Here is a 26,277-nt window from a genome sequence, read left to right as displayed (position 1 = left end):
TAATTCTAATACTCATTTTCACAGAGAATACTCGACGCTTGCCTCTGTTTTCCCATCTTGTAATCTTGTAGTCGCAGTCGCACTTGACCCTCAAGGTAGCGCACTCCCGCCTCCTGCCATAAACACTCGGTTAATGAGCCGTGATCGTCATCATCCTGTAGTGTTTAATTAAAATTTGTTTATGCCGTAAATCTAACGATTACCCTCATTTCTCCGCCTCTCGTTGCAGATTACAAGCTTGACTCGAGTTGAATTTCTACCAAATTTTTGATACGGAAATTAAATAGAAATCACCAGTACCAGCCAGAATTTTCACCAGACAAAGCCCATCAAGGAAACTTCAGACACGGTAAGAAAATATTTTTTTTTTATCAAAAGATTGTTGCGGTTAAAATTAAAGCTAATTAATAGATGAAATTATTAAACATTTCAATGACTTGCCAATAAAGTTAATGATTGGTTCGAATTAATGATCTATTGCCTCCTTAAAGAGTTAATTTGGTCTTCTAGTATTTAATCAATTACCTTAATTCAATTGCCGCTATTGTTTTGACCGCAATTGTAACACTAATACATATACTATATACTTATTCATAAATTATTTTGGCCCGTGGCTCTTTTGGGCCAAAGCCAAGTCAGGAAGCCATAACTTTTCCTCCTAATGCACTGTCACTTGGCTTGAAACTTGCTTTCGAAACTTCACAATGTCACTTTGGCTACAACGCTGCTGAATAAATAATCTAAAACATATACTCTAGATCCCCGGATCCGTCTAACCGACGGTTGTCTTAAGAGTTTGTCCATTGAGCCGAGAATCGAGGTCGGGGACACGTTCTATGGTGTAGTTGTATTTCACGTGGTAGCCACTGTCATCGGCAAAATAAGTGGCATTTTCCACAAAAATATAATTATTATCCTTTTCGGGATTTTTGCCGAGAATAACTGAAGATCCGTATCGTTTTCCGGTGATTTTTAGTTCCGGTTCCGCTCGAGAATCTGTAGAATTGTTTTTAAGCTCGCCCTTTTCTTCCCTTTCAGCGCCGGCCTCACGGATGCTGTTTGGGAGAAAGGTTATTATTATTATCGATTAAATATTAGTAATCCTCGAAAACTCACTGAAACTCGTAGATGACATGGGTGACGGCTTGGCTTTGCTGGATCCAAAAACTAAACAATAGTATCAGCCAGAGGTACTGGAAAGAAAAACAAAACATTCCGTTTGTTTACTTCGAGTTTTTGCTTCACCACCTTTGAGTTCTCACCGTCGTGGATCTGATCATTCTATTTCGATTTGTAGTACTGCAGTGAATGAATGAAATCCCTGATGCGATTACGATATTTATTTACTGTGGCGATTTTTTTGCAATATCCACTACGGCGGAACAAGTTAAACCGGTCGATAGCATTGCAACTGAGAGTTTAGATCTGGCTATTCCGCACCACTTATTCTTCGGACAGATATAGACAGAGAGATCCATAGGTAGGAGTATCTCTGATTTTCTGTCAGCAAAATATCTGAAACGGGTTTCCTATGACTATTCCCATTGCTATTGACCGGATTTAATAATTGCCCCCGACGATGCAACGGTCATGATGCTGATTGACAGTAATTGCCTCTATTGGAACTATTCTTCTTTGGGGGTTGCCGTGTCATCCAAGCTTTGGGAAAAATCTGTGGAATCTGTGGAAATGGAAAACTTCCAGTGCCCAATATCCATTTATTTCCCTTTTATTCTTCAAACTAGTTTTAATACATGTTACTATTTGAAAATGGGATTAGCCCAGGGTTTTTGTTGCGAGAACTTTCAGAACTGCGACACTTAGCTTTGTGTCAATACCCGAAGGAATTGGTTCACAGTCAGTGGATGCATCCTTATTTCCTGGACTTTCGGTAGTAACCTTGTCCTTGTTGGCCTGTTTAGATGTGGCATGATCCTTACTGTTTTCTGTGGTGGTTGCTTCCTTGGGAGCAATTGTGGAATTTTTATCAGAATTTTTAACCTCAATGGGGATACATAATTTAGCTTCAGTGGGTAGTTTTCCAGGCACCTTCTCCAGACTTTCTGAACTCGTTATATTTCTATTCATCGAGCTTAGGCTCAAGGAGTTGACGATCGTAACCCAGCCAAGAAAGAGTAGAACGCTCTGAAAATTAAATACTATTTAATATTATGCTACAATGAAATCCGGTTTACTTACGCTCAGATGCATTTTTCCTAAGATACTGAAGTCGGAACTGTTAGCTCCAGCTTTTATATAGAAGTCGACATTATTCAGTTATTCATAGAAGCGGTTCATTGAAATGGGTCTAGTATTAACTACCAGAGAGGTTACACAGTTTAAAACAATACTTCCCACATTAATATTTGTTTATTAAGAGAAAAGGTTTCAATTTGACATTTTTATAATTTGTTACAGAATGTCATTTTTTAAATACTTTTAAAATTGTAGCTCTTATATGAGCCACAATTCCAATGGGTTGGGGTTCGCAATCAACAGCGAATGGAGTATCTTCAGTTTCCTGTCCTATATTGGGTTCCTGTGTGGTGGTTGTGGTTGTCGAGGGGGCTAAGGTGGGCAAAGGAACGATATACCTTGTGGAGATCAAATCTGGTCCAACTGTGGTACTTTGTTCTTGATTTGCCAGGAACCGAACATCTTTAACGTTCATTGGCTTGCTTACAGGCTCTATCGGCTTACATCTTCTGGGGTGTTTTGGCGGGTTTTCGGGCAGTGGTTCTTGACTTACTTCAGAACTACTCCAGGGATTTGAGAACCTCAAGCCAAAGAAAACCGAGTGGCCAGTGGAAACCCAGCCAAGAATCAGTAAGACAATCTATATATAATAATAACCAATATTGATTACAATGCCATCAGGTTTTCTATTCCACTTACGATCAGTTTCATGTTCTCTCAAACACTGAAGCTGGAATCGTTAGCAGTGAGTTTTTATATAGAACTCGGTGCTATTTATTAATTCATAAACTACCCATTCAGCCATAAAACGGGTTGTGACACTTTGGAAACAAAGTAAAGTGCAATTCTGTTAACTTTATTTTGTATTTGGATTAAACTATATTGGTCTTTATTTGTAATTTTCTAAGCATCTAGACCCCTTGTGGGGGGTCTAGGTAATTTTCAAAAGACCCGCGCTAAGTCTGTCTCCAATAGCTGCCGGAACAGGCTCGTCAATAGAATTTTTTCCAACATCCTTTCCTTTATGTGTTTTTGGAGTCGTTGAGCTTTCTTCCGGAAGTCCGTTTGCAATTTTTTTGAGGACTTTTCTTAGCACGATGGCTGCGGGTACGTCTTCGTTAGAATCCGTTAATGGTTTTTCTGCTAATTTCCCAGGATCGTTGTCAATTCCACTCACAACGACAACAAAGGCAAGAAAGAGTAGAAGAATCTAAAATAATAATCCTTTTGATTAAATTGTAGTTTTCCGGAGTATTATGGCACTTACAGCTAGCTTCATTTTTGCTCTGGTACTGGAACCTGATCGTAGTTGCGATTGATTTTATATTGATCTCGATGCTAGTTAGTAATTCATTAATTATAGATTCAGATAAAAGGTTAGAAGGAACGGGTTTTATTGCCATGTGCCATGTTTTACACATATTTACAATGAAAATTTAAACTAAATCAAGTTGCATTTTTAATTAATTATTTCTCTTCACATCAAAAGGCACATAACCTTTTTAAGTCAGGAACTTCTCCGGGCAAGCACTTTCAGTAGAGGAGCACTGAGCATTATTTGATGGGCATCATAAAACCTACATTGCTCTCCAAAAAAATAATAGCAATCAATCTTGACATCAGTATCATTATTTTTTCCATTTGTTGGAAGGTTTGTTGTGGAGTCATTAAGTTCTTCAAAATTTCTTGACCCAAGTATAGTTTCTTTTGATGAATCTTGAACACTTGGGGGCTCATTGTTTTGGGTCGTCGGAAAGGGTGTTGCTTCAAGTTGCGAGTATTCAGTTGATGTAGAGAAATTGTAATCCATTTTCTCAGTCTCAACCTCGGCTTCTGTTGAAATGGGTGTTGGATTGGGAAACTCAGTGGCTGTAATCCTTGGTCCACAGGACCCACACATTGTGACGCTTGCATATACAAATATTATCTAGATTTCAACAAAAAAGTAATCATTTTTCAACCGTTTTTCAAAACACTTACTATCGGCTTCATTTCAAGTTCGAAACTAAAGTTTTCACTTGCGTGCCTATCTATTTATATCAGTTATCAGTTTTTAATTTTTTATAAAACCTATTAAGAAAACTGGTTAATATTGGCGTGTAATAATTTTTTTAATTCACTTTTAAGTAAACTAAATATGCTGTTCGACGTCACGAATAATGGAAATTAATTTATAATTTATTGAAAAATAATACTTTTGGAAAGTTACACACGTTTGGTTTAGTTTCATATGTCAATGGGACTAAATAGGTTTCTTAAGCCAATATCTTCAATAAAGTTGCACTAAGACGAGGTCCAATTAGGTCTGGGACAAGTTCTGTGGTTGTGTAATCCTCGTTGGAATCATCAGAGCTGGATTTTGGGAAATCAGGAAACTTATTAGAGTTGGGAAGGTTTTTGTCTTTCAACGGAAATCCTTTTAAAATCGTCAGGAGTTTCGAAGTTCCTAAATCCCATTTATTGCTGTCTGAATCCTGGATGGCATTGGGGAAAGTAAATTTCACTCGATCATTTCCTGTATCCCGAAGCCATTTTTCTCTCGGAGATGCAGTCGTGTTTGGTAAATCCGAGTTTTGAGAGCTCCAGCTGCACTTTAGTAAAATAATCAGGAATGCAATGACTAGACACGATAATACCTGTGATTAAGGAAAGCATTACTCTTTAATATCCTTTGGGGTAGAGTGTTTGCAATAGTACTTACAATCGCTTGCATTTTCAGTTCTGTTCTGTTATGAAATTCCACTGGGTAGTGAGTTTTATATCGACGTGGCGCTGCTCGTTAGAAATGCATAAAATTACCCAGTTAGACACATTAGTTGGTTGGTGTCACAGCAGGCGGGTTTAACGGTGGGGCTTATCATCTTCGGCTTTCCTATGGGCGTGGGTTCTGTGGGGAAAATCTACTTCAAAATAGTTATGGGTCAATAATTGGGATTGTTCTATATTTAAGACTGAAGTGCGATTTTCTCAGGGGGGCTGTGTATTTCTTGCCAGTCTTAATACACCTGTTGGCATGGCTGATTCATTTGGTAATATTGGCGAATGCATTAGCATTAGTTAATAAATAAGACACTTCTGATTTCTGATTACATTGATAAACCGTTTTTCCTGGTAAGCTCCGCCCTCGGATGGCACGCGTCTAGTGAGTCATGGCTTGTGGTTATGATGACGTATAATCACTAAACAATTCATCATTAGTTGTAATGAAAACAAACAAACCGATGAATGTGGGTATGACTTGAAACCACACAGTCTCAATGCTTGGATTCTCCTCCTGATTAGTTTGAAAAGAATCTCGCTTGCAATATATGTATGTTTCTCTGATTAAAACACGTTCGAGACTAAATACCTACTACTAGAATACCCCCTGAGACTAATTTTAATATTGAGTAGGTCAGTGTGCATTTATTTGTTATGTAGCTTGTATACCAATAACATAGGATCCACAGTTAAAACTTGAAATGTAATTTAGCACTTCCTATAAATTATACTAATTGAGTTGCGAAATTACAAGATTTTCCGGTACTTCTTCTACGCGGGGATTTCTCCATTGTTCTCTTTCCGATTTATGCAACCAAATTTGATCAATTGCCGGACTGTGAACTCCTTTCCCAGTATTCTCCTCCTCTCTCATTATGTAATTCAAATTTACCAGCTTCAGTAGAAACAATGCGTCGCTCGAGGCTTCTCGATTCCAATATAATTGATCTATTCTAAGGAACTGCGCGGCGATTAGCATAGTGAGTGGGTCAGATAAATCGAACTATGTCATAGGGTGGATTGCGAAACAAACGTGAAATATGATCCATTTATTACTGTTGGCGACTAAACAAAGACCAAGTTATATAAACAGATTCAGAAAACCCCCTCGAAACTGGGGCAAAATTATTATCTTCACGTAATCAAATTAAAACAAGTAAATGGGTATTAGCTTGAAATTTTTTATTACCACCACTTCATTAATCTTAGCAGACGAACAGTAATTTTTGAGATTATACAACAGTTTTTAAATCACTTAAATATATAGGAACAATAGGGAGTTGTTGGTACAGCCAAACATTATGATTATTTTTAGGGATATTGGGTAGTAAGCCCTTTCTTAACTGGTATCCTTAAATACTACTTAGGTTAGAATCTTCAGCACTTTGGCTGACAGATTGTTTACTGGTTCCGTTTTGATTCCGTCGCCGGCATTGATAGTCCTTGATTGAATGGGATAATGATAATCCAACGCGGCTAATGGTCCTGCGGTGGTAGAGGAAGGTGTCTTCCTGGGGGTTGGCGCTTTCTGAGTTTTACTCTCCAAAAAAGGGCCTAGAACTTTGTGGTAATCCGGAGTAGAGGGGCTCGTCTTGCGTTCGCTGCCTTTCCGGTTCTCAGGGTGATGTGTCTTCCGTTGAATGGTTTTTGAAACTGTAAGCCGATAGCCGCGATTGGCTTGGCTTTTATACTCTGTTCTCGGCGAGCGTGGAACGGTTGCATTGCCCATGGCACACGACCGGCACTCGCCGGGTACCCAGTCCGGAGCGTTGCGTAGTGTCCGGAATTTTCCCGCCTCGTTGCCATTTATCGGTTCACAGAAAAATCACCGAACTATCTATCCAATCTATAAAATTGACACTATATTTAGACCCAAACGTCATCCCGTCGACTTCGTCTAGACGTCGATATTGGCATCGATCCACTCCCGAAGTGTAAGCGCGGTCGGCTTTTATGAAATCAAAGCCAGCTGCTTTCGAACTGAATCATCAAACAATTGTTTGCATATACGTGAGCTCGTATTACATGCGAGTGGTATTAGCATATATCTTTTTTCGACCGCCCGGTCGGACTTTGAAACTGAAACTGAGAAATTCGGCGGGTCATCGTGACTCTGACCAGTTAGGCTGGGGAAAAAATGAAAAGAAACAAATGACCTTAGTAGGTCAGTGACTAAATTTTTGCCCATAAGTGATTTAATCGTATATCAACTATTAACTAAAGAATTATTTCAAAATGACCATAAATATGCACACTTTTTACATTTAATTGTAATTAACAAAATTGTATTTTTGATTTGAATCCGATCCTTTTCCCAGTGTACTAACAAACCAAAATTTAATATTAAAAGTCAAGAATGCGAAACACTTCTGTTGAAAATAATTTTGCAAGAGAGGGGATATGAGAGTCGAGACGAGTCGTCGAGTCCTTGTAGCTTCATTTGCTTTCCCTTATGCATTTTAGTTTTACAATTATTTGCTTAGTTTTTAGTGTCGCAAGATCAGAATTTTAATATTCAGAGCAAAAAAAAAAATAATATAAAGAGAATAAATATAAAGTTTCAAGAACTAAAAAGAGATCACACTAAAAATGAAAGCAAAGCAAACATTAAAATATTTTTAATTTCTGTTGTTGTTTGTGTTATGCGAAGCAAACTTACGTGTATCCCCTCTTCAAAATTATTTATTTTCAGACAGTATAAGTGTTTCGCGCCTCTGCCCCATTCAAACAAAATCAAATAGCGAAAGTAATCTCTATAGGGTTCAATCCCAAATGCAGCACCAAACGCTCTAAGAGCCAATAAGCCAAACCGGCTAACAGGCTAACAGGCCAACCGCCAACCGACCAACCGACAAACGAGGACGAAACACACATCCTCAGAAAAGACACCTCCGGTCCTCCAGACAGCAGCAACCACGGTGTGGTCCTTTCTGTACCGGTGTGCCGCTGCAGCTCCTGGTGGCGCAGGCATGGGCGCCAACGTCTCGCAGCTGGAGCGGGAGATCGGCTCCGACCTGTTCCCGCCCAATGAGCACTATTTTGGGCTGGTGAACTTTGGCAACACCTGCTACAGCAACTCGGTGCTGCAGGCCCTCTACTTCTGCAAGCCCTTCCGCGAGAAGGTCCTCGAGTACAAGGCCAAGAACAAGCGGCCCAAGGAGACGCTGCTCTCCTGCCTAGCGGATCTCTTCTACAGCATTGCCACCCAGAAGAAGAAGGTCGGCTCGATTGCGCCCAAGAAGTTCATCACGCGGCTGAGGAAGGAGAAGGAGGAGTTCGACAACTATATGCAGCAGGATGCCCACGAGTTTCTCAACTTCCTGATCAACCACATCAATGAGATAATATTGGCGGAGCGGAACGCGGGCTCGGGAAATGGCAGTGGCAAGGGGGCGTCGGGCGGTGTCATGGCCAGCAGCACGGCCAGTAAGTCCAGTTCCACGTCCACATCGAATTCCACGTCCAATTCGAACGGAAACAGCAGCAACTCGACGGGTTCTCTGAACGCCACCACCAGTGTGCTGGACGCCAGTGGAAGTCTCACGGCCACAACTACGCCGATCACTACAGGCACGGGCCCGGGCTCCAATGGAGCCAATTCAGAGCCCACCTGGGTGCACGAGATCTTCCAGGGCATACTCACCTCGGAGACGCGGTGCCTCAACTGCGAGACGGTGAGCAGCAAAGACGAGAACTTCTTTGATCTGCAGGTGGACGTGGACCAGAATACCTCAATAACGCACTGTCTTCGTTGCTTCAGCAACACGGAGACCTTGTGCTCGGACAATAAGTTCAAGTGCGACAACTGTTGCAGCTACCAGGAGGCCCAGAAGCGGATGCGGGTCAAGAAGTTGCCCATGATACTGGCCCTGCACCTGAAGAGATTCAAGTACATGGAGCAGTTCAATCGCCACATTAAAGTCTCGCATCGAGTCGTATTCCCGCTGGAACTGAGGCTGTTCAACACCTCCGACGATGCCGTGAATCCGGACAGGCTATACGACCTGACCGCCGTGGTCATTCACTGCGGATCGGGTCCCAATCGGGGACACTATATCAGCATTGTCAAGAGCCATGGGTTGTGGCTGCTCTTCGACGACGATATGGTCGACAAGATTGAAGCCTCCACCATCGAGGACTTCTACGGCCTGACCTCGGACATACACAAGTCCTCGGAGACGGGCTATATTCTATTCTATCAGTCCAGAGACTGCGCCTAAGAATCTTCAGGTGGTCCAGGCACCTTCCTCCTCCTTGTTAAAGCTAAGCGAAAAGTGTGTTGTCACCCGAACGATGGAATGTTAGTCTTAAGCCAAAATTTTGTGACGTTTTCTATATACGTATATATTCAAATGCCTCTGTACTGCAAATGCTAATCAATAAATGATAATACGATGATGAATAACTAGCTTGCTCTAGGTCAGGAAGCAACCTTGGATTGGTCAGTTGGACTTGTCAGAGCCCTGTCCGGTCTGGTCCGGAATCTCTGCGGTTCACTCAACCCACTCGCTAGCCACGGCAGCCCATTCAGCTCACCTGGGGTCTTGCCAACCGCGAGCCGATGCGCACGTAAACAAATGTGCGATTTCCCCCGTAATTGTAAGTATCTGGTTATTGGCGAGGTTGTGATGTGGCCTGGCGGCCGTCTACCGCTTAGATAACCGGCCTCCCCGATCGATGAATTTCATCAGAAATCCCCCTGGCGACTGGCCAGCCGCACACAGGTGGGCGCTAATTGTCATCACCTGGGGAAGCATGGGAAGTTCGCGGGGGCGATGGAATAACATCTTCGTCACTTTGTTGACACGTGATGATCTTGCAGCATATTCAAGATGTGGTGTTCCAAGAATGTTACTTAACCGATTAGCCATTGTATCAGTTTATTGTAGAACTAAATATGATTAGCAGATGAGTCTTGAAACTTATAGTTCTAGTAACAATAGTGGTAGCTGGTTTTTTAGGTTTTTGTTTAAATATCACTTCAAGTTAGTTAGCCACTCAAGTGCCACAAGTGCATCTTCGTATACTTTTACTTTATCCTGCTTAGAGTGGAAATCTTGAAACCAATATCTGCATAACGAATCTTTTCATCTGTAGATAATGGTGGAAGGCTTTCACACGAATAGATTTCCTTTCAGAGGGGAAAACTTGGGGCTGGCTTTGACAGTTTGATGGTTATGCAAGTGAAATAACTCTGCTTTTATGTTTCGTTTTTTATTGTTGGGCATTTCAAGGCTCTTCACATGCAATTGGTGTTGTGGCCGCGGCCAGTTATCATCTCATTGGCAAATGACATCGTTAGGCAACGTCGAACCCCCCGAAATGATATCTCTGGCGGGTAAAACAGGTTCGCCACGGAAAACTTTGTCGGGAGACATATTTATGGGCTCTGTTAATGATGGCTGAAAAAACATGGAATGAAGTGCATTCAGCTCGACTCTAATTGATTGTGTGTGTTTATGGTAATAATTAGCCAATCATTTTTATTGGCCTTTATTTTTTTACCTTTAACCCAAACAGACGGAAATCATTTGTTATTTTCGTTTTCTTTAATGGATAGGGTATTTAAAATTTCGATTACTAGATCTGCGTGGCCTGTCGGTGGAAAAACTTACCAATTTCTACACGGACCAGCGTTAAATTCCATTGACAGGCGGCAGATGTAGCATTTAAAAGACAATTTCGAGGGGGAAGGGGATCAAATCGTTGCACGCATCGCACTTAGTTGCCGCGTAGGTTTTTCTCATTGGGGTTTTGTCGCCTGTCTGGCTCGTGGCGCACTTGATCGATCGGTTTTATCTTATGGTGCGAGTAGACTATTCCGCATTTATGGAGCGGCAATTACGCATGATTGCGACTTTCACTTTATGACAAGAAAAACCTCACCCCAGCACAGCACATACTTGAGACTTGAGGCTGTTTCTTCCATCACTCCGACTCTACCTCCGACACATGTGAGATATGTCTGGTATTTACGGCGTGTATGGTTTTGGTTTTGTTTCAAGTTTCGGTCTCATCTCCGCTGAATCGACACAAATGCCAGTTGACATTTGACATATTGCCGGCGTCAAGGTCTGCAATGACAAAAAACAAAAAAACATGAGGAACACATCGCGCCCTGGCTGTCAAGACCCAAGTTGCAACATTTCTTGCAGCTCCGCCCCATCTGTTTTCTTTATCTTGGCCTGATTGTGAAATTGTCAATATGTTTTCCAATTTTCCAACTAGGAAGCGATTCGCTGCTCTGGTTTCTGTAATCGAACTACCGCGAAACCCACTGAAATATTTAAATTTGAAATCCAATTTCAGTGTTCGGTTCCCCCCCAAATGACTTCTGAGCGGGTAAAGTGAGCCTCTGCCGAGTCTGTAGAGTCTGTAAGACTGTTCTTCGGGGCTGAGTAAACACAATGAAAATGAGTTCTTTGCTTTTGATGCCTTCAGTCTTTAATTAGCTCGTTTGCCACATGTGGCGACGACACCCTTTTCTCGCAGCGATCGCTGGAGATTTGTCATCGGGGGGCTGACATAATAACGGCCTGTTAGGAAATTAAATATGTCATTAAATATTCTTCAATAATATTAGCCGGAGCTGATGGAGAAAATGATGGATAGGCAGTGGCAAGAGCATGCATCTGTCGGGAAAGTTTATAGATGATTTGGGGCATATCCTCCATCCTTTTAAACAGCTCACAATTATCATAAAATTCCAAAAATTATTTCTCTTTTTAATTCAGATTTTATTGCAACCTCCTTCCAAGTGGCAGGTCATGTCTCCTTATTGCGTCTCAGGTCGTGGGTTGTGCGCAGAATTTTTCGCGCAGCATGGGACGAGATTGGGGCGAGGGCCTGGCTCGGGAAGCAAAGTGCAACCTCCTCGCTTGGGGAGCGCATCATCTCCGGCCATTGGGACGAAGATGGACCCACCGCAAGGATAGCGGAGCTGCCGTTTTGTTTACTTTGGCAACTTATTTCTGTGCAAGACCAAGTGCGGGAGGTCAAGCCCATGTACACAAAAGATATATAGGAAAGGAGCTCTGCCGGGGGTGGATTATTTTACGCTAATTTCGCCCAGCAGTTGGGGGTATTTGTCATGCTTGACTTTGGAAATCAGCGGATGAGTCATGCGGCTGCATTGGCTGGGAAAACTAACTTAAATTCAATTAGAACTGAAACCGAGGAAAAATTTTCTAAAAATTCTCGAGTCCACCTAAAAGTATGCCAAGTATTTGGACGGTTCGTCCCGCTATCTCTCTGGGTTTCCCGATGAATTTCAATTAGTGTCGGCTCTCCATTCTCTCATTGCGATCTCGGGCCTCGCGGCCTGTGTCTGGTATTTTAATTTATGGATTATGAGCTCGACCTCTCCTCGCTTTAGCCTACCGACCCCCTGTCGACGCCCACTCTAATGGCATCCGCCGCTGGGCTTCTGAAGCCGACAATAATTAATTAAACAAAAAACAAAAGTCACAACAAGCGCTGCACAAAATACCACAATCGTCAGCCGCTTGTTTTGTATCTGAGAGATACGTTTTTCGTTTCCACATGTAAACAAGCCAATTGTTGTTCATTGAAAGTGTTATTTTCACTGTTTGTCTGCCTGGCTTTGCGTCGTTGATTAAATTAGCACACTGGCTCGGTGGCTTGGCTTTCCAAAAACAGCTGATAAATGGGGGGAATTATGCATTTTATATGGAGGAATTCGGTTACTATTCGGTCTGTAATGTATGTGATGGGAATGCCGATGATTGCCGCTTCCATTCAACCATTTTCATTGTCTCTCGTCTCAGAGAGTGAAAATTTATGTGCATTCATAATAGTTTTATTGGAAAAAGTGTACTTCGCCCCACTGACTGATCGCCTCTTTGTAATTGTTAATGAGCACTTGTGCACTCCCTCGCTGAGGATGAACCCCCCTCGAATCCGATTCAATGATATAATTTTATGTTTGGTGTTTGGTTTCAAGTGTCTGCGGGTCTGAGGGCAGATGTTAGAGGGTCTCAGTTCCCTTAGCTCGCTTGGCGGCACGTGCACATGCGCTCGGTATCGGGGAACTCGATCTGCATCCTGCCGGAAGAGCAGGCTTCAGCTCCTCCTATCACTTGCCACCCTCGAAGTGGGGCAGGGTTGTTTGTTTGGCCCCGGACAAAGTAGGCACTCTGTTTTCCACTTGAACAGCTTCATTAGTCCGGGAAATGAATCAAAATCTGCAGTTGATTTACTTTCCATATGGACTTCGGTGTTTATTTCTTTGATTTATGTTTGATTTGAGAGAATTATTATCACTACAATGTGGTATGGAATTTTTGTAGGATTTAAGAGAGAGCATATTGATTTATCTTCTGTCTTAATCTTCTGTCTGGGCTTATTTTTTTTTAATAAAAATTCTAATTTAACCCCCACTTCCCATTAATATTAAATCACGTGATTTTGATTCGCAGATTAAAAGTATATTTTATTGATAATTTTATTTATAGAATGCATTATGATTAGCTTGTTTTGGAGATAAGCAAATGGAAATGATTGTTCCCCCTTTCATGCAACGCCCATGGTGTATCCATGAAGTTGCACTTGCCGCAGATACATATACATATCCATGAAGTTGTTGCTGGCCGCTCTCGTTTTCACTTTTCGCCCGAGCATTTCTTTTTTGGGGTTAATTCTCCGATGCACATTGTATAATGTATCGTGGCGCACTTCGTGAGTTTTCGGGCGCTTTTCATTCTTTCCACCCAGCACACAGGCACAGGCACACAGCCCAGCCAGCCACTCAGATACGGATACTCGCCTACCCCGAAGATACTTTGGGAGGCGCCCTATACACATGCAAAGAGGCAGGGAGCGCGTCGTCGTCGTTCGGTGTCGGCGCTATGTGGCCGCTCGCTCGCCGACTTTCAGTCAGTCTCCTTGGGACTGTGAAAATGTGAAAATGTGCGGAGCGTATAGGTCGTGAAAGCCTTGATAATATTCATACATATACTTTATTTTTCGTTTCGTTTAACATTTCTTCTAATTTGTTTACGCGCTCGTCCCTCCGTCTGGTCTAGTGTGCGCGTGTGTGTCAATAAAATCATAGAAACTTTGGCCAGAATCAAAGTTGAATCACATTAAACAGCATTAATTGTGCGTGGGCCAAGCTGCCCAAAATCATCCGCCAGATACTCGTTCGATTGGCCATCTCAAGTGCATCAGTAGCAGTATCTGAATCCGTATCCGTATCTGTATCTGTATCGGTAGCCGTGTCTGTGTATTGGTGTCTGTGCTTTTTTGAGTGTCTGATACGAACAAAGCGAATTCAGCGACAAAGGGAACACTCAAGTTCTCTTCGAACACACAATTTAGTTTTTATTTTATTGGATTATCTAATACGCAATCGTTTGGGTAAAGTATCGCCAGAGCTTCGACAATAACTTATGAGTTTTCTGCAAAGTCGGAAATGAGATCATCTAGCGAATGCACAAACTTCGCGACGAGTATCTAATCGGTTTTGGCTGTCAGCTGCCCAGAAAGTCAAACATTGCAGTTAGTATTTGGCTGCCACACTCGGAGACTCCCTATCTTATCATGAAAGAGTACTTTGGCACACCAAAAGAGTTTATTTACGCTAAATCAAAGTATTCGACATGCCGATAAGCCATCAGCACAGTGGCAGCAGTGGCTGAGTATCTTTGTATCTTTGCATCTCTGTATCTTTGCATCTATCGAAATAGCTATGACCTTTCGAGAAAACCAAAGACTTCCGCATCGATATGCACACATGCGTCGAATGATGATTTCGTAATTACAATTGCCACAAACTAGAAGGAGCTGCATCTGCAACTGCATCTGTCGATGCATTTTCGTGGCTGGTTCATTTAATTGGCGGGTGCAGCAGCCCCAACTCCCCAGATGCATTGTGGCAACTGAAAGAGCTCTCCTCTGGCATTTTCTATGCCAATGTAGGCCAGCAAGTACGTTGAACTAAAAGGCAGGGCACGACTAAAAGTTTCTTTCCTATATACCAGCTACCAGCTAGAACTGACGTCAGGCGAGAATATTTAGTTGAAAGTTTGCGCTGCACAGAGGAAAATAACATACATATTGGCTCTAAATTTTGATAATATATTCTGACCAAAATCAGTTAATCTTGCACCTTGACTTGCTTAACAAGCTGACATGCCTCAAGCTCTGACAGCCGCAAACTGTTTGATTGATTGTTGTATTTGAGGAGAAAATATTTTATCTAAAACCATAATACCCATTACGATTCCCGGGATTGTGTGCCAAAAAATGTATGATTGATGGCAGAGAATATTGGCTGTGCAACTTCGTAACTTGACGGTGGCGGCAACACCTAAACAAATAGAGTGGAAAAGTTCAAAATGTGATTGAACCTGGCCGTACACCTTGCTCCAACTGTACCTTGCCACCACCAGCTGCACGCGCTGTTTATTTTTGCCCCGGCCGTAATTGCAAGGTGCAAAGAGAAATCCAAATGAGTTGCGTGCGAAATCGAAACGCATCTCCAACTTTCGCAGATGCGTTCGCCTTTCGTCGTCCGTGGTCCGTCGGCATAGAGTAAAGACTATGTTTTTCCGTTTATGATTTCAAGAACTTCATGGCTGATGGCAAGTACACAACGCAGCTGGAGCGTGGCCATGGACAAGTTGCTGTTTCTGTTTCTGTTTATCGGGGGATGCTTAAATGCCTCTTCTTGGTTCGATACGAGGGCTCTTTGCCTCATTCTATACTTCAGCCACAGAGTGCTGAATTTTATTTTGGCCGATTGCCAGATGCCAACCGAGAAACGGGAAACCGTTTTGGCATTTACCAAGCCGAGGACCGAGGCAGGTCCTTGGTGCGCCTGAGCACTCCACGGTGGCATTGTGCAGCTCCTCCTTCGACTTTCCCTTTTTCCGCTATTAGCCCGGGGTCCTGGGGGCTTCCTTTTGCTGCTACCAACTACTGCGCACTTTGCCTTGGTGGGTGGCTGCCATTTTGATGTTAGTTGCGCTTCTTTGTTGGAAAAGTTTACACAGAAAGAAATGCGAATGGCAAGTGGCCTTCTTTGTTTGCTTTCAGTATTGCAATCTTTGGGCGTTGCCCAGCAGAGGCCAATTGCATTTCTCGTGGCCACCAGATTTGCGACACTATCTGTTGCTGATGTCAGTCATCAAGTATGCCAGATATACTAAATAATCTTATTATGCCAAGCACCTGGCGGTCGATCTTTTTTAATGTTTTTGGCAAGCTCGGGTGTGCTCTAGATAGATTTCAATAGCAAACATTATGACACATGCCCGCTGTTGTTTGGCTGTCAAGTTAATATTGAACTTGGCTGGGTTTCTCGGCAAGCTGTTTAATTTTAGACACCTCCTCCGGTATAGGGCTCCAAGGCGAAAGGCCTGGTTTTGGGCCAGAAAAAGCCTTTTCAGCCGGAAATTTATGCGCATAAATTAGGATTCGTTTTCGTGCTTGGTCGACTGCAACTGCCGGACGGGGGCTCTGGCCTAAATGCTTCTAACGAGCTCCTGCTGCAGTTAATTTCCGCACCAACTAGGCAAAGGAATTGCATTCCGAGGTTGGCCAAAAGCCGCAGAGGCATAAATTCGTGCTTTCTCCGGCATTTGGGCTGAACTGCAGCCAGGGCTTTGTTTATGCCACATTGTTGTCATAGGGGATAATTTTAGGCATTTTTCGTCGAAACTCCGCGTAAACTTTACGAAAACATAAAAGTCCGAAACCGACTGCAGAAAACTCATAAATTATTATTATATGCTCTCCTCCTTCGCTGGCACATCGAGAGATTCGAGATTATATCAACAGACAGGCACAAAACTCAAAACTTTTTGTGGCTGTACGGTGTAGCACAGTGTATAGTGTATAGTGGTACACACATCACCACAGATTTCGGTTTATATATATAACTTGGTCCCTGTGTCGTCGTATAGAGAGAAAACTTACGCGTCAAGCATAACAACATTTAAAAATAGCAAAGAACTGGCGGAGAAATCAAAATGAAAAGTGCAGCATAGAGAAAAACAATCTGAAGGAAATCCAAACAAAATGTGCAACCAATCAATGGAGATGAACCCTTAACTAAAAAAAAAAAAGAGCCAATAACTAAAAATAACAAAATAAAGCAAAAGAAGAGACTCTGCCAGAAGCTTGGCAACATCACAGCGTTGGTCCACCGGTCCACTGGTCCACCGAAGCGATCGGGCCAAAAATAACCCGTCAGCAACATACGTGTTGGGAGGAACGGTTCTTGCAACAACTAGATGTTGTTGCTGCTCCTAGCCTTCATCATGCGATTCGTAGACATTTCCAAACGCTGTGCGTCCTGCTCCAGGGCCGGCATCGATTGCCCGCACAGCGGCAACACCAACAGCAACATGCGTGGCAACAGCGATGTTAACGGCAACACGGCTGGCAACTGCTGGCAACATGTTGCCAATGGTGGCACGAAAAGTAACAGCAGCAGCACCAGCAGTGGCTGCGACAGCAACAGCTCCTCCAAGGAGAACTACTACATGCCCCAGCAACAACGCCTGCGGGGAGTCACTCCGCAACAACTGGAGCAAATTCGCTTCTATCAGCGCATGCAGCAGCAGCAATTGCAACTTTTACGACAGCAACTGCTGCAGCGGCAACGCCTGCAACAGCAGTTGCGCGAACAGGGTGTGCCGGCAGCCCCAAAACCAACAACAACTACAGCAGGTCTGACCTGCAATCAACAGTATTTACTGCAGCAGCGAATGCAACAGCAACAGCAGCAGCAACATCATCAGCAGCAGCAGCAGCAGCGATATGTGGACCAAAATACCAGCAACGACAATGACTATTTGAACAACAACATTAACCATCAAAACAATGGCAATGTTGTGGGCCAAGGTGGGCAAATTAATTCTAAGATTTAAAGTCATTTGAACAGTTTATTGCAGAGAGAGAAACTATGTTCACGATCCAACCTCATAGTAATAATAATTTTATTTAATGACTCTTCAGTAATCAATAGCTCTTTGAGTTTATTAACGTGGCTTGAAGGTTTCCAATATTTAACTGGGCGGAAAGCATAGTCTACACAGTTTCTTTCTGAATTCTGCTTTTAATCATCGTCATCTCGAAGATCTCGAGACGGGCTTTTGTAATTTCAATTAAGTTTAATTGAGTTCCGACGAGCCGGCAGCTGGCTGGCACGGCCACTAGCACTGGGCTTGGCCATTGCTCCAATCATGGGACGGCGGCCACCCTGCCAGCTCGAATGATTCTATATTGTATGCATCCACATATACACAAAAAATGCATTAAAAACATTTTTATTTGTCTGTAATCTCGCGCTGGCCCAAATATGAAATGACTTTCCATTTCATATTTTTTTTGTGTCTGTTTCGAGGAGGGAGGCAGCGAATGAATTATCTTTTGTGGGGATAGTGGGGAAAGACATGTGCAGCTTTGCCACTTGTCGGGCCTTGGAAAAGTTCCCCTCTGTCATCGCCAGGCAGTGGAAAATCTTCTAGGAGGAGAATAAAAGCATCGACGCCTGCACTTGCTGGGAGACTTGACTTTCCCCCTTTTCTTGAATCTGATTTGTTTATGCCCAGGGTTTATTTCAAATTTAATTTTAAACCATCACAACAATCGATAGCACTGCGGCACAGGAGAAGACTTTTCTAAACGTTAAATTACCGCCTTTAGACATGCGATACCTTCAAGTTTAACCTTTAATTGCCGCTGGCAGACAGCCATTGCATGTTGTGTATTGCAAGTTGTATATTGCATATTGCATGTGGTACGTGGAATGGAGCCCTGGAAATTCAGAAAGCAGCGAAATGGTGAAACTGTGACATTTTCCAATTAAACTTTTCGGGCCCGGGCGATGGCACAGGCCGATCCCGATCTCCTTCTGATGGAAAAAAAATCTCTTCGTTGTATAAAAATAATTTTTACAACTTTTTTGGTTTTTTGTTTTCGAGGTAGAGGGAGGAGTCTGTCACCCGAATAGGTAGAAGGTGTCACACGTATTTGCTAGACTGGGACTGGCGTCGTAAAACTTAATTGAAACATGCCAGCAATGGATGGGTGCCTCTGTCAGGTTTATGGCTCCGAAATGTGTGGAACGCTAATGTCCATTAGGGGAGGGAAAGTGCAAATGAAAATGGGGATAGATAGATCATTAGTCGGAGCTAGTTTCAGGCATCCTAATTGAGCCAAGTTCAGTGTCAATGCTGATTAGACAATTAACATTGGAGTTGGCGGTCTTTGGGGATTATCGAGAAGGTATTTTAATCACGAAAGCCATCATTTTGGTTTAAGAAATTAAAGGTAGAATTACATTAATAGAGGTGTTTTCCTTGGAGTCAATAAAAATCATAATTTATGGCAGTGATTATTTTCAGGAGGCATTCAGTGGCTGAAGTTACTATATATTAAAGATTTTAATAGTTGATTTCACTTAAATAAGTTTTAGACATTTATTTAATGGTTTTCTGTTTTGTTTTTACTTTTAGGACTCAAACTTCGACGTGGCATGACAGAATTCTCAACCAACAACGACCACAGCAGACCACATTTCACCGCATCTCAGCATAAGCCGCTTCAGAACTCACCAATCCACCAACCCCATCCCAACAACTCTCACCCACATTTGCTTAACCGTTTGGCCCAACAGCAGCAGCAGCAGCAACGTCCTCTCCAATTTCAGCAGACCCTGCATTTCAACCAGCAACACAACGGCAACACGGCTGCCCACATTGTGCCCGGATCGTCGCCACATTCCCCGCTCAGCTATCGGAATCCCCTGAACAGCCCCAGCAACTCACCGTTCGGCAACACGGCGGCGGCACAGACAACAATCGGTAAGCGCTACCAGCAGCAACAGCTGACGGATCGCCTGCTCCAGCAGCAACACCTGCAGCTGTGCCAGCAGCAGCAATTGCAATCGCTGGGCAGCGGCGGCGGAGGAGGTGCCGGCGAGGAGGAGGATGCCTCCATTGGCGACGAACTGAGCGAAGAGAGCCTCAAGCAGAATGTGGCCATTGTGTTGAGCAACTTGGATAGGTACAACAACGCGTTGCGCAGCATCATACTGAATGAGCAGGTGCAGGTGAGCAGCATCAGTCCCAGCGGCAGCCTCTTTCTCTCTCGCGAGGACTCCGGCAGCCAGCTCTTCGACAACGAGAGGAAGCTTCACGGGAATAATAACTTTGTGCTGGGAAAGATGGCGGCCACCCCGGAATCGGACTACAACAGTAATGCCACCACGCCAGGAGGACGCAGCAGCAGCAACAACGATCCGCAGCAGCAGCAACAACATGGGGTAGGTTGGACACAGTATGGTGGTGGTGGCAATGGGATGCGGGAAACTAATAACGGCGGCGTCGGCAACAACCTCAACTGCTCGTTGGCCTCGTCACATGACTTTACTCACGACAATTCCGATTACCAGTGGTTCCTGGACTACGGCTATCGAGATGGTTGCGGCGGGATGCAGCGGAGTGTGTTAAGCTCCTTGTCAGCCTCGTACAACGCCATGGGGGATCTGATCTACTACGAGGATTTGGCCAAGAACCTGGACGCCAACCTGGCCGAGGTGGACATGGAGAGTTTCCGGGCCGAGGATATACATTCCCTACTGTCGCAGCTGCCCGCCTATTGTAAGAGCTTGGGCGGCGCCAATAGTCGACTGCAGCAATCGCTGATCCTACAGCAGCAACAACAGAATCAACACCAGCAGCAGCAACAGCAGTTGCTGCATCACAACAACATGCTTCCGCACAACATGTCACAGACGTCGACCACCTCCACCAACGATATGATCGACAACTCCTTCTGCAAGTCGGAGCTGCTCTTTTCGCCGGTGAGGGAGTCGCACATCTCTGTGGACTCTTTGGATATGGATGCTTATCCGGACGATGGGGAGATAATACTCACCTGCAACAAGGACAACTATACGATTGCCTTTGAGGGCAGTGTCCTTTACTCAGACGACAGTTTCTATGGTGAGTAGTTGCGATATAGAAATGGAAACAATAATTTAAAAAATATATTATTTCAGCGGAACCCAATGAGCTAGCCGCGCGGAACAAACAAAACTGTATTAACTTGCACAGCAATCTGGAGGATATAGTCAAGCGTAACAAGGCCCTGGAGGTGTCCATGTCGCGATCGGCACAAGCTTTCCAGCCTCTGTGCGCCATGTCGCCCAAGAGGCAGGCCAATGCAGCCAAACTTCAGCGGTAGGTTGGAAACTGTGAAGAAAAGAGCACACACATACCCCAAATGATTCGCTTTCTTGCCCAAGGATTGGTTTCTGCTAAGGTGTTCTGCTAGGGTGTTCTGCTAGGCCCTCTATAATATACAAGAGTTGTTCCGATTTTGTCATCATCAAGATCAACGGATGTTGGAGCTTTGCACTATTTGCTCATTGCATTCGTGTGTGGGGTCATTTCAATTGAAATCAATTTATTTTCATTTGCTCATTCGCCGGCAGAATATTAACGTATGCTGGGTATGCCAGAGTTCCAGGGGGAATTTTATTTGAGTGCTGGGACTTTCAGCCATATATTCCACATGGGCATATGCTAGCTCAGGACCCAAGGGTTTAACGCTTTCGGTCTGGGAAAAGTGGGTAGTGGCCAGGCAAGTTAATCTGAAAAGAAAACCAATTACGGGTTTAGTCCGCACGCGGTTCATTCACAAAACGATTAGCCAAGAAAACAGGGAATCCGAAACATTATGCAAATAAACCCGCGCCAGACGCCGGCAGGTAAAAAACAAACCCTGGCAGGAACCAATCCCGCTTCCTACCTAGACCTAGTCCTAGTGATCAAAAATTACCTTCCGCCTACAAAATTGTAATCGCAAACACTCGACGTGTCTCTTGTGGTAAAGACGCTCGTTCTATCTTGTTTCGCCCGCACGCAGGTATCCATCCGGCAACAATAACACGGATACCATTACGATCACCCGGCATCTGCCGCAGTGTACGGTCCGCAAGAGCAGCAGTTTACCCAATCTTAAGGACGAAGTCGCGATGACGGGCAGCTGTTCAAAGGAGCATCGATCAGAGGAGGCTGGCGGAGACCAGGCGGCTCCATTGAATGTCTCCCAGGCGATAAGCACTTCCACCATGGAGTCCTGCAAGTCGAGATCTCGCAACCTGCTGCCCATGTGCCAGATGCCCATTTCCATCAGTGTGTCCGTTTCTGAGCGATTGCAGCAGCAGGCGGAGCAGCAATTGACGCCCACATCTCAGCAAAAGCAGCAGCAGCAGTTGCAGTCACACCACTCACATCACCATCGCCACAAGCACAGGTGCAGTTGCTCGCAGGAGAGCCAGAACCTGCTCATCTCGGGCTCGGCCTCCTCGGGCAATTCCTCCAATCCGCCGGCCTTCAATCTAGTCAAGCTCTTCATCAAGCAGAAGAGCAACAACAGCAGTGGCGGGCAGGAGGATTTGGGAGCCCAGGCGAGTGCCCACACATGCATGGACGTGTCCTCCGGCTGTTGGCCCTCCAGCGATGCAGCCAGCTCAAGCAGTGGATCCCTGGAGCAGCGTTTGCGCAAGAAGAGCATGAACGATTCCGGCAAGGGATCCGCAGTGAGCCGCCACGAAGAGGAGGAGGAGCACTTTGGAAACGCAGAGACGCCAAGGCGTCAGATGAGAACCAGATCCGAGTTCTTCGACGATGTAGTCACCTCCAGTTCCACGGGTTCCCTGACGGCCACCAACTCACCGGCCCATCGTCGCCGCAGTATGCCGCTGAGAAATCCTCATCTTTACCAACTGGCCGCCCAGGTCTCCACGGGCAGTCAGTTGTCCTCCGAGGCCAGCTCGGAGCAGCTGACCCAGGTCCCAAGACGAAGCGAAGCCGGTTGTGGCACTAGTACGAGGCCCTTGTCCTGCGCCTCCAGTTCCGAGATGATTACCCGCTCCATGCAGACCTCCTGCGGTTCTCTGAGCACCACCAGGAGCAGCGTGAGCGATCGGTATCGGTGCGTGCCACCCTCCTTCCTCGAGAAGCTGAACAACCTGGGGGAGCAGAGACAAGCGCCGATTTACGTGATCTATCCCAACTATGCGCTGCCCGATTTGGGCTTTGTGAAGACCAATGCCAGCACGGATGTGATCTTCTCGCCCTTCAACTATAAGATGACGCTCGATGGCGCCAGCAGCAGCACAGGATCACTGAAGAAGCAGCGCAGTGGCAGCAGTCAGAGCGTGAGTGAGGATGAGCTGCTCAAGTCCTTGGACTACAAACACATTTCCGACTGGCAATCGCTAGCCACCCTGCTGCCCGTGGAGTATCGCCGGCGATTGCAGCACATTCCGGAGATGAAGCAGATGGTGAGGCAGCTGGATTCGGAACTGTCGCAGCGTCCACTGTTTTGCATGTCGCCACCGATCAGAAGGAATCGCACGCACATCTGCGACTGCGCCAAGTACTTCCAGCAGACAGACGAGGCCTCCAGTTCCGGATCGAGTCAGCAGCCCAGCTCAGGGTATCGAGGGTCATCCACTCTCCTCACGGACTCCGAGTTGGACGCCGATCCACTGAAGCAGATGTATGTGTACCAGTACGATCAACAGCGCATGGATTCGGGCGTGGAAACGAGTCCAAGCAGTCAGCAGACTTCCACTCCGCCGCAGCCCATGCCCAGGAGCATCCTGCGCAAGGCTCACTCCGCCCAGTCACGCACCAAACGCAATTCCATGATCGAGGCCCAGCAGAATCAGAAGCTGACCAAGCTGGAGAAGAGACGCAGCCTACAGGAGCCGCCGCACAATTACGGACTGGGATCCAATGATGAACTGGCCGATGTTTTCGAAGAGGAGGAGCACAGCCAACAGCAGCAGGCGCAGCCCCCGAAACAGCGGCTCTCCCGCAAGGATCTGGACGCAAGGGCCCGGGCCGAAAACTTCCTGGCGTCCCTGCCCCGATCCGAACTAAAGTATTACGCTGAAATAGCGGCCATTTTGGAGTCTTCCGGCGAGCAGGTCACTTACGATGCCGCCGCCCTCAAGAAGGAGGTCAGTCGGGTGCTCAGCCAGCAGAAGAAGGTGTCCTTTAACGATGAGGGTGTGTCTGCCTTCGGACTGCAACCGCAACACGCCAAACGCTTCGCCACGCCACCGAACTCACCAAACATTTCGGTGGCAGCACTGCAGCGACGGGAAACGCTCGATGTCATGGAGCAGCGCAAGATCGAGAGCAATCGTTTCAAACGCCTGCAAATACAGTGGGAGCTGATGAGCAAGGACTCGAGCATGCTTAAGGAACTGGCCAGCGAGGCGGCCACCAAGAGCGGTGGCTCCACGCCCACCTCGGCCAACTCGACGGGCTCCAATTCGGCGCCCAGGTCGAGGATTCCACGGCCAGTGAGCTACCCTGCCGGAAGGTCGGTATTTAAAGAATTAAGTCTTAATATTTAAAGAATTTTAAATTATTTATTTTGGAATCATTTTATTTACAAAAAATATTATTTCTTTTCGTTTTTGGTGAACCCTCTACCCCCAAATTATGATTTTGCATGGTGTTTCCGTTGTTTTCGTTACGTTTTGGTCACCCAATTCAGAAGTACTACGCCCACCTCATCGCGAACCGTCCCTGTGACGGCCACGCCCTCACCGGCACGCGCCTCCACTCCCAAGACTGTCACTAAAACCTCCACAAAACCTGCTCTTGTTTCCTCCCCACGCCCCAACAGACTCACCAGTGCCCAGGAAGCAGCCGCCGGTGGAGGCAAGGTCAGCACCCGATCGCCCAGCCGGATGGTGCAGCCGAAGCGATATAGTCTAGCCGGAACCTCAACCACGCCCACATCTGCCACACCTGCGGCAGGAAGGGCGCGTACGCCCACCAATCGGGTGGCGGTCACGGCGCCAAATACGCCCAAGCGCCAAAGCGTTGCCCAGTCGCCCAGGTAAGTGCTGAACTTATTTCATGTGGTAACAAATTATTTAACGTATATCTCTCTTTCAGACCCACCTCGCGAGTGCGTTGAGCGTCCACACGAGTCCAAGCGTCCAAGTCATCCACATTAGTCAGCGGTAGACGACAGGCGACACTTAGCATCAAACGGAACACCTTTAATAATAACAAAACAGAAACATATTCAACCAGAAACAATGAAACATTGTAAAATTCTAGACTAAGGCTTTGTGTGCGGCTCGATTGCTTAGTTAATGTTGGCCCGGAAAGTGATATTTAGATGGGAGTTAAGCAGGGATCATGGAGCGAGAACTGATAGCGAGATGTGCTGGTATCTTTTGATTGATTTTGTTGTCCTCAGTTGCGGTAGAGCAGACGAATGCGAGAAGTAGCTAAATTTTCTTTTTTTACAAATATATATATAAAGAAATCTATACATACATAAAAGTACATATATATATATGCCAAGTACGCGTAATTTAAACAAATATTTTGATGTATATATACACACACTCACCGCAAAGATAAATGGTATATGCGTAGATGCTTTTCGAATCGCTACTCCAAACGGGAAAACTTTGAAAACCCTCATGAAATTGATAAAGTGTATAAAATATTTTCTATACCCTATGCAAGATGGCATATACAGTGAATACTCGAGCAACAAACCACACAGTTAGTGGACTACAATACGCAATTTATTAAATCCCAACAAGGACGAGAGACAAAAGCAACATATTGGGTTAACAGACACAATAAATGATGAGCTCAAGATCGGATCCAATCGATATTAGGCAATGTCTATGCCTCGGTGCATTAGAATAAATGTATATTTTTTGTTGCTTTTTCCATGCTCACGCTGATCTATAACACCCGTAATAATTAAGTAAATATTAGGGGGAGTTGATTTCCATAAATGGCCTTTGATTCATTATGACTGCTTCGCGGATTTTAATTTTTGACTTTCCCGTTGGGTTTTTGTTTTGCGTTTTATGCTGAGACTTTTGTTTATAACGAGCTTATGCTGCTGAGCCGAGGCTCAAAGTGATTTCAAATTGTACGATATATGTTTACACAGCTATACTTTTACTATTAATCTTACTATTTCATTTTTAACTATTTAATAACTATCGCTCTGTCTATGATGTAACTATAAATGGTTATTCAACTGCTGGAAAACATCATATTATTTATAAGCCCTAAGTCAAAAGTACTTTTCTATCCTTAATTGTATAGCTATATTATTGTATTATCATTATGTACAAGCAGAAGAAACACACATATTATAGATTTGCGGGAGAACTTATCACCAAACTGGATATGCGGGAGTATATTATGTATTAAACCGAAAATAAAAAATGTATAAAAATACAAAATTAATAAAAATATTAATAAACATGCAAAATAAACA

The 26,277-nt window shown here is 44.6% G+C and overlaps 4 protein-coding genes and 1 long non-coding RNA gene across 10 annotated transcripts; 2 read left to right on the top strand and 3 right to left on the bottom strand.

Annotated features, from left to right (window-relative positions):
• The first annotated feature begins 229 nt into the window (after nt 1-229).
• LOC6499505 (ubiquitin carboxyl-terminal hydrolase 46) lies at nt 230-9,358 on the top strand. Its single transcript, XM_001954445.4, has 2 exons — nt 230-349; nt 7,649-9,358. The coding sequence occupies exon 2, from the start codon at nt 7,926-7,928 to the stop codon at nt 9,174-9,176; it is 1,251 nt and encodes a 416-aa protein (XP_001954481.1). The 5' UTR covers nt 230-349; nt 7,649-7,925; the 3' UTR covers nt 9,177-9,358.
• Nucleotides 230-26,277, top strand: LOC6499506 (probable serine/threonine-protein kinase DDB_G0282963). 6 transcript variants are annotated; one of them, XM_014910632.3, is made up of 8 exons: nt 13,392-14,334; nt 16,884-17,826; nt 19,443-20,251; nt 20,381-20,933; nt 20,990-21,170; nt 21,826-24,333; nt 24,511-24,858; nt 24,918-26,277. In XM_014910632.3, exons 2-8 carry the CDS (start codon nt 17,214-17,216, stop codon nt 24,937-24,939), a joined length of 5,034 nt encoding a protein of 1,677 aa, XP_014766118.1. In that variant the 5' UTR covers nt 13,392-14,334; nt 16,884-17,213; the 3' UTR covers nt 24,940-26,277. The 6 variants fall into 6 exon arrangements, with proteins under 6 accessions (XP_014766116.1, XP_014766118.1, XP_001954480.1 ...); XM_001954444.4 differs by having other exon boundaries at nt 19,443-20,933; nt 21,859-24,333; XM_014910629.3 differs by having other exon boundaries at nt 19,443-20,933; nt 24,643-24,858.
• LOC6501058 lies at nt 350-1,416 on the bottom strand. The gene is made up of 3 exons (XM_001954446.4): nt 1,263-1,416; nt 1,117-1,193; nt 350-1,055 (listed from the first exon to the last, which is right to left on the bottom strand). The coding sequence occupies exons 1-3, from the start codon at nt 1,278-1,280 to the stop codon at nt 773-775; spliced, it is 378 nt and encodes a 125-aa protein (XP_001954482.1). The 5' UTR covers nt 1,281-1,416; the 3' UTR covers nt 350-772.
• On the bottom strand, nt 1,714-2,414 carry LOC26515015. The gene is made up of 2 exons (XM_014911883.3): nt 2,200-2,414; nt 1,714-2,145 (listed from the first exon to the last, which is right to left on the bottom strand). The coding sequence occupies exons 1-2, from the start codon at nt 2,209-2,211 to the stop codon at nt 1,777-1,779; spliced, it is 381 nt and encodes a 126-aa protein (XP_014767369.1). The 5' UTR covers nt 2,212-2,414; the 3' UTR covers nt 1,714-1,776.
• Nucleotides 3,032-4,196, bottom strand: LOC116654581. Its single transcript, XR_004309813.2, has 3 exons — nt 4,177-4,196; nt 3,464-4,123; nt 3,032-3,406 (listed from the first exon to the last, which is right to left on the bottom strand). It is a non-coding gene; the product is annotated as an uncharacterized LOC116654581 (long non-coding RNA).

The sequence above is a fragment of the Drosophila ananassae genome, chromosome 2L (genome assembly GCF_017639315.1).
Source record: "Drosophila ananassae strain 14024-0371.13 chromosome 2L, ASM1763931v2, whole genome shotgun sequence".
NCBI classification, from domain to species: domain Eukaryota; kingdom Metazoa; phylum Arthropoda; class Insecta; order Diptera; family Drosophilidae; genus Drosophila; species Drosophila ananassae.
The sequence above is the reverse complement of the archived record's forward strand: the minus strand, read 5'-3'. Positions and strand labels throughout refer to the sequence as shown.